Source organism: Doryrhamphus excisus, chromosome 2, assembly GCF_030265055.1.
Source record: "Doryrhamphus excisus isolate RoL2022-K1 chromosome 2, RoL_Dexc_1.0, whole genome shotgun sequence".
NCBI lineage: Eukaryota > Metazoa > Chordata > Actinopteri > Syngnathiformes > Syngnathidae > Doryrhamphus > Doryrhamphus excisus.
In genome coordinates, this window is record NC_080467.1 from 17,641,648 (window position 1) to 17,649,299 (window position 7,652).

Here is a 7,652-nt window from a genome sequence, read left to right on the forward strand (position 1 = left end):
TTTTGCTAGCATGTGATTGGTGTCCAGTGTGACCAATGTTTTGCTCGTTTCCGTTCTCACTTTTTCTTTTTTCTTTTTTATGATTTGTCGTGAGAAGGAAGACATTGTCATGTCCATTAGAAATTAGATGGCGAAACAGTCAAATGATTTTTTAAAGATTTAAATGCCCCCCTTTAATAGCGTAGAACAGACTATTGTGGATAATCCCTCCCAGGGAGTTAAGGGACAGAGGATAGAAAAGCAATAATTGTGTCAATAAGAGTAATAGCACGGATTTTGCCACTAGGGGGAGACATACTTTCTTAAACGCCTTTTAGCAGCGAGGATTTGGAGAGAAGTAGAAGAGCACCAGGAAGCGTCCACATCCTAGTCCACGCGATGGTAAGAGGTTTAACATGTATTAACTGTCAAAAAGAGGCATAAAGATGGTATTGTGGGAAATGTAATATATTCTAAACTGAGTTTTACTTGATTATATGTTGTCCAGATTCTGGTGAGTGAAGGATTTCGGTTAGTTAGAAAGTAACGCACACAAAAAATAGAGACAATTTATTATTACTCATTTGTTTTTATTTATCTCACGTCCAGTCACAGAAATGTCTGTCTTGTCTGTCTAATGTCAGGTGTTTTTCCTGCTACTACATGATGCGCATACATAATGCTTAGCACATAAGAGTTTGATCGATGGATATTAAACATCTCAACTAGTCAAAAGTTCCATCTGCAGCCCCTGACAGCTGACATTGGGCGAGAGGTGGGGTACACCATGGACTGGTCGCCAGCCAATCACAGGGCACATATAGACAACCATTCACACTCCCATTCATACCTATGGACAATTTAGTTCGATTTGAGACGCTTACCATAAATATAGTGACCAAAAATGCCACGAATGCTATAATTTTCCTCGTGGTGTAAGCTATTTTTTTTTATGATAGCCATGTTTTGCTACCACATTTAAAGAGGATGTGGCACACAGCACTCTTATTTTGAAGGTTGGAAGTGTGTTCTGTGTGTTGAGAAGTTCTCCTGACTGTTGCTAAAAGAGACAAGCTGTGTACATGAATAAACGTAACATCAAACTTCCACGACATCAGCGGGCATCCTGAAATCCTGGGTTACAGTAGCATTATCCTGGGTTACAATAGCATCACTCTTTCACTGCTTGTAAATGTTAGCAGTTCACAGCCTGGCTCTTTGCTCAGGCTAGCTGTAGCTTTAGCTGTCAGTCTGGCAGAGTGAACAGTGGCTGACTTTTAGAACTTTGCGGAAGTAGATATGTAAGAATATGTTGATCGCCCACAACCCCAACCTAGGAAATCTGTGCAAATGGGCAACCCATTGTTCCGTATATGCTTACTCAATACGTCATTAAATCCCAAGATGTGTAAAGCCTAAAGCATGAATTTGTTTTCCGGGAAGATTATTTGTTACATTGTTTTTGCTGATTGTGTTGTTGCTTTGTTTACAGGCTACCAGACTGGATCAAGCAGCAGGCATGAGTCTGATTGTCTTCAGTGTCATGCTGATGACGTATTATTCTATCTGGGTCATTGTTCTGGTAGGTTGGAAAACTCTACTTTGAATGTCTTGGTCAATTTAAGTCAAAATACTAGGGCTGGATTTAATGATTATCTTCTTAGTTGATTGATGTTAACATTGTTGTTTCGATTAATCGAGTAATAGGTAAGGCCCCAAATGAACCAAAGTGTACTTAGTGGTTTGGTCCACAACATATCAGAAATGAGGCAAAAAGTCAAAGTTTATGTGTATGAATATCTTTTTTTGGCTAAAACACAAAGATAATAGGTCTGCTTTTACCCAAAATATTCACGTTTGAAAAGCTGAAATCAAAGGATATTAACATTTTTACATCAAACATGATTAATAAAATATCAATTCGTTGTTGCCATGAAAAAAAATACAATTTCAAAATTATAATCATCCAAATTGGGTATTGGTAAATTCACCAAAATGATGAAAAATACCCATTGAAAATACACAAAAACATGGAAGTCAAACAATTACACAACTTTAACCCATGAGAAGAAAGGATGGCAACTGCAGCAAGACTAATTTGCCATAAAATGATCAATTAATTATCTAACAGGAGAAGCTAGCATGATAGCATATTATTATTATTATTATTATTAACAATATTGAACAATATTGTTCACAACAAGTTATTCCTCAAATTATGTCCTGCATACGGGAGATGGTTGTGTGAAAAAGAGTTTGCCCCTTCCCGATTATTTTCCCCATGTGTGTCACACTTCAATTATTCGGATCTTCAAACAAATTTAAATATTAGTTAATGACAATGCAACTGAACATAAAATGCAGTTTTAAATGAAATGTTTTATTATTAAGGGAGATTTTTAAAAATCCAAACCTACTTGGCCCTGTGTGAATAAGTGATTGCCCCCCATTGGTAATAACCCATTTCTAAACGAGTTGCCAGCCAACCATAATTACCCCAAGAGGTCACAAAAGACCCCACAACAACATCCAGAAGAACTGCAGTTCTCACTTGCCTCAGTTAAGGTCAGTAGTCATGACTCCACCGTAAGAAAGACACTGGGCAAAAACGGCCTGCATGGCAGAGTTCCAAGACCAAACCCACTGCTGTATAAAAAGGACATTGAGTCTTGTTTCAGTATTTCCAGAAAACATCTTGATCATTCCCACCTTTGGGAAAATACTCTGTGGGCTGATGAGACAAAAGTTTAACTTTTGGAAGGTGTGTGTCCTATTACATCTGGTATAAAAGTAACAGAAAAAGAACATCATAGCAACAGTAAAATATGGTGGTGGTATTGTGATGGTCTGGGGCTGTTTTGCTGCCTCAGGACCTGGAAGACTCGCTGTGATAAATGGAACCATAAATTCTGCTGTCCACGAAAAAATCCTGAAGGAGAATGTCCGACCAGCTGTTGGTGACGTCAAGCTGAAACCCACTTGGGTTCTGCAGCAGCACAATGATCCAAAACACACCAGCAAGTCCACCTCTGAATGGCTAAAGAAAAGCAAAATGAAGACTAGTTAAAGTCCTGACCTGAATCCTTTTGAGATTCGGTGGCATGACCTTAAAAGGTACTTCATGCTGGATAACCCTCCAATGTGGCTGAATGATAACAATTCTGCAAAGATGGCAAAAATTCCTCCACAAGAGGACTCATTGCAAGTTGCCGCTAACGCTTAATTGCAGTTGTTGCTGCTAAGGGTGGCCCAACCACTTATTGGGTGTAGGGGGCAGTCACTTTTTCCACACAGGGCCATGTAGGTTTGGATGTTTTTCTACCTTAATAATAAAAAGCTTCATTGCTGCATGTTGTGAAACAAAAACAGTGTGGGAAAAGCATGCAGAAGCCACTGTACTTGTACAAGACAACATCTCTTTCAGCTCTTCTGCAACACAATTTCCATCGCTTTCCCTCCCTCTTAGAACATGCACAACACAGGAAGTCATTTTTAATATTATTGTGTTGACATGGTAAACAGGTGTTGAGACTGAATGATCATGAACCGACATGATAAAGGGTAGGATCAGGGACGTGCAGTCAGGAGAGGTCATGATGGAAAATAGCAAATATTGATCACATCCAATAGATATTTTTATGCTCTGCTGAATGAATGAATTTGATTGGCGTGATGGAGTATTATATAATCCAATGCTACCAGAAGGCATCAGACTTTTCTTTTAATTAGAACAAACTTGAAGAACTTGAAGGTGCATGTAAAAATAAAAGGTAAACCACAACTGTTTTTTCCACTTGACAAAATTAATAAATTCCACTAAGAAGTATTGAAGTATTTAGTCTTGTGTTTCTTGTTGATAGAGGGAAAATTTCTGTATCTGTAGTAACTGAAATGTGTAATATGTTGTCAACTTCCAGCCTTTTGTGGACAGCAGTCATGTACTTCACAAGTATTTCCTTCCACGGGAGTACTCGGTCATTCTGCCTGGCATTGCAGCCATAATACTGCTCCTTTGTATCGGTAAGCTTCATACTCAGACATGGATATCACCTTTATCCTCAGCTGCTTCCCTTCCTTAACACAATCAATTGTATGAGTTTTACGCTCTTTTATTAATTGCCTATATTTCATCTCTACAGGCGCCTTCACCGCATTTGTCATGTGGAAGAATCAAAAGCAGAAGAAGGTTAATTAATCATGTGATCTGATATTGTGTGTGACTGTAAATATGCAAAATCATTCCAGCATTCTCTTATTATTATTATTATTATTATTATTATGGTGAATAACTTGGGTTGTGGTCATAATCGTGAAGATTGTACTGTTAACTGAAATGTTATTAATAAGGAAAGAAACTGCAGACTTAATTTAAAACCAACCGCCTTTTTTGATCCAGTAGAACGTCTGACTACAATTTTCCTTCTTGATCAAATAACTTTACATTTACATTTACCCTTGAGACATTTAGGGGTTTGTATTAGACTTCTTGTTTATAAGATGGCACCGTGTATATTTCTATACAGTGACAGTGTAACCAACTTGGTGACAAACCCTCTGGGCTTTGTATTTTCTCAAAAGCAACTAGTGACAAACCTAGCGACTTTTCCTGGTATCATTGGAGAGTTTTCTGTTATTTGGAGACTTAAAAGTGAAAGCATGTATTGTTCTGCACTTCCACACCGTCCCAAAGCTGGTACTGACAGTATAGCAGAGCTCGAGATGCCATGCACACCCAGAAGTAGAAAAGTAGGCAACCTTTATCATTTAGGCTAAAAGTTAGGGATCTTTTCATTTTAGCACTAGCAAAACTAGCATTAGCCAGAATTCACAGCGTAGTAGCTGGTCATCAACACATGAGTAAAACATAGCTCCACGATAGTGATCTAATTTATCTTACTTATACTATTATGTATTGTATAAAACCATGACAGTAATGACATCAAATTAAAAGCATGAAATGAATACAGATGCAGCCTGGACTTGGTTTTCCAAAGAGGTTGTGCACCGGACAATTCTGCACATTAGATGAGAGTATATTGTGTGATCATTTAAACAAGTAGGCCTATATGCAAGATAAAGACCATGACGCTGAATATGAAAATAATTTTCTTTTGATTAAATGATGGCCTATTCACAAAGTATATTCACAAAAAATAGCAAAAAATATGTAAAAAATATATGTAAATTACCAAAGACATCTTCTTGTGTAGCTTCTTTTCTTACTGAGAAGTTGCAACAGTGTACAGTGAATCTCTACACATCCATGATTCAACATTCATTTTTGGTCAGAAAATATTAGTTTTATGTCGTTTGTCCACGGACCTCTGCAGACCACTCAGCTAAGGTGAAATCTCACGACTATCAAGGCATTCTGGAGACAATTGTGTTGCCCGGTGTCAGAAAGCTTGGTCTCAGTCATAGGTCAAGGGTCCTCCAACAGGACCATAATCAAAGCACAGAGCCAAAAGCACTCAACACTGATTTCGATCCAGTGGAACGTGTGGAGAGAAACATTGAGCCCGGAGAAGACACTCATCAGGCCTGAGAGAACTCGAGGAGTGGAGCAAAATATTGTGGACAGGTACAGGAGTCTCCTTGCTTTATAGGAAGTGCTTTTGATTGCAGTCATTGATTTATTACGTAAAGGGTACCATCATTTTGTCCAGTCCAATGTTTTTTTTTAGTTCTCTTGAACAGCAATTGTGATTTCCATTTATTACCTGATTTGTAACTGTTTATTCTCTTTTTTTTTTAGATTATTTCAGTGATTCTGATTGGGTTTTTCCTTCTTTGGCATTAGGATAGCACTAGTTTCCACCTTGTGTGTATATATTATGTAAAATAGTTCTGCCAAATATGCTTCATCCTATTGTGTATGAATTAGCATATTACCATTACCATCATAGTACCCTCTGATTTAATGAATGCGGTTCCCCAATTAGTGGTTGAATACTGTCCATAAGTGGCTCACATGTCAAGTAGAGCTTTGCCTGAGTCTCTCCAATATATAATTAACCTGATTGATAACATTCACTTTTTTCAACTTCTGTGTTTAAAATACATCGAGCTAGGTTCAGGCAACGTCAAAAATTTACGCCATAATTTGGCCTCAGTTTGCTTACATTTTCCGGGGCACGTGTTGTGATTAAGTCCAACTATGTTCTTAATCTATTTTTAACTACGAAATGTCTCTGTTAGCATCCTGTTTATTAGCAACTCCACGGAAACAGGAATCAGAAGTCAACTGTCATCAGCTTTTCTGACCTATAAATGTAGTTAGAATGTTGTATTCTCGTGTTAAACTATGCCAAAGTTTCAGATAATGAGATTTGCACATTTGAAAGTGAGCCCTGAAAGAAGTTTGGGATGGCTCAAAACGCTCGGTTTCACAGGGTGTTGCAAAACTGTTCCTTGGTGATGTCACAGAGGAGCGAGCTTCCTTACGGGCGTGGCTGTAGGCACGATACACTATCTGCCCTAGCCCAAGCTCTGCTTCTGTTTTTTGCAATGGCTTGTAATAAAGTTTCTTTGGCTGTAAGGGAAAGCCACAGTTGTTTATAATTCCTAAAGATGCCACCATCAGGCACAAGTGGGTGGAGTTGCTTAGACCCTACCAGCAAAAGAAATGCATTTTAATCTGTCAGTGGAATTTCACACTGGACTTTTTCGTCAACATGGGCCAGCATGCAGCTGGACTAGCTAACCAACTTGCTGGAAATGTGTAATGACTACATTAGATTACTAACGATGTAGAAAATCGAATGCAAAAATGCTAAAGCTACTTACCATTGAGGTACCCTTGAAGTAACCTCTTTTCTTGACAAACGTCAGACTGTCCAGTCATTAATTCCGGATTTGGGATCTAAAACATACGGCTGTATGTTAAAAGTGGACATTTTAAACAGATAAATTGCTGTTTATTATCAACTCCTATAAAGTTGGGTTCACGGCTAGCGGCACAACACCGGAAGTCTTTCTAAGCACCGGGGAGTATGACCAACCACAGCAAACTGGGCGTGCCTGGAGGCGGGCCGTGGGTGGAATACATTAAAACGGAATGCACTAAATCCAAAGAAATACAGTTGGAATAGGTACAGATTCTGGAAGAACTGGAAAACTTTCTGTGCTGGTTATTGTGTCATAGATAAAATCCTTGTATTTCACTTTCTTTTTTCATCTTCTTCTTTGTCCAAACAACTGGGCCTTTAGTTGTACCGGGCATTAAAAAGAACAAGAAAGTAAAGAAACAAAGTGGTCTAATTCCATGACTGTAGGTCCCCTTTAACACACAAGTTTTACAATTATAGTTTTACATACATAAAATAATTTTAAACTATATGAATGATGAATGGAAGGGACAAATTCACATTTAAGGTTTATTTTTTACCTTCATTGAGTGAAACACGGACATGGACACCACCTTTGTGTTTTGTCATGACTTATTATGACTTATAATTGTATTCATTTGTTGATCTTATTGTTTGCCTAAAATCTTTGTCCTGTGTTTTTGTTCTGATCAGAATCATGATCAATCACAAAATAATGAAATGTCTTAAAATGTCGAGTAACACGAATAGTGAGCCATATCCGACACCACTCGGTATCAGATCGTCACCAACATTTGCAGTATCATCCACCCCTCTGAACAAGCGAGCCTGACTCCACTTCGCACC

General features: G+C 38.2%; 1 protein-coding gene across 2 annotated transcripts; it reads left to right on the plus strand.

The window, feature by feature from the left end:
• Positions 1-303: 303 nt before the first annotated feature.
• dpm2 (dolichyl-phosphate mannosyltransferase subunit 2, regulatory) lies at positions 304-4,945 on the plus strand. Of its 2 annotated transcripts, none has more exons than XM_058061276.1 (4): positions 304-381; positions 1,472-1,561; positions 3,897-3,999; positions 4,119-4,945. In XM_058061276.1, exons 1-4 carry the CDS (start codon positions 379-381, stop codon positions 4,172-4,174), a joined length of 252 nt encoding a protein of 83 aa, XP_057917259.1. In that variant the 5' UTR covers positions 304-378; the 3' UTR covers positions 4,175-4,945. The 2 variants fall into 2 exon arrangements, with proteins under 2 accessions (XP_057917259.1, XP_057917266.1); XM_058061283.1 differs by lacking the exon at positions 304-381 and adding an exon at positions 439-493.
• The last annotated feature ends 2,707 nt before the right edge of the window (positions 4,946-7,652 follow it).

Coding starts and splice junctions, on each gene's coding strand:
- dpm2 (XM_058061276.1), top strand. Junction 1,562..3,896: donor CTATCTGGGTCATTGTTCTG/GTAGGTTGGAAA, acceptor GTCAACTTCCAG/CCTTTTGTGGACAGCAGTCA. Junction 4,000..4,118: donor AATACTGCTCCTTTGTATCG/GTAAGCTTCATA, acceptor TCATCTCTACAG/GCGCCTTCACCGCATTTGTC.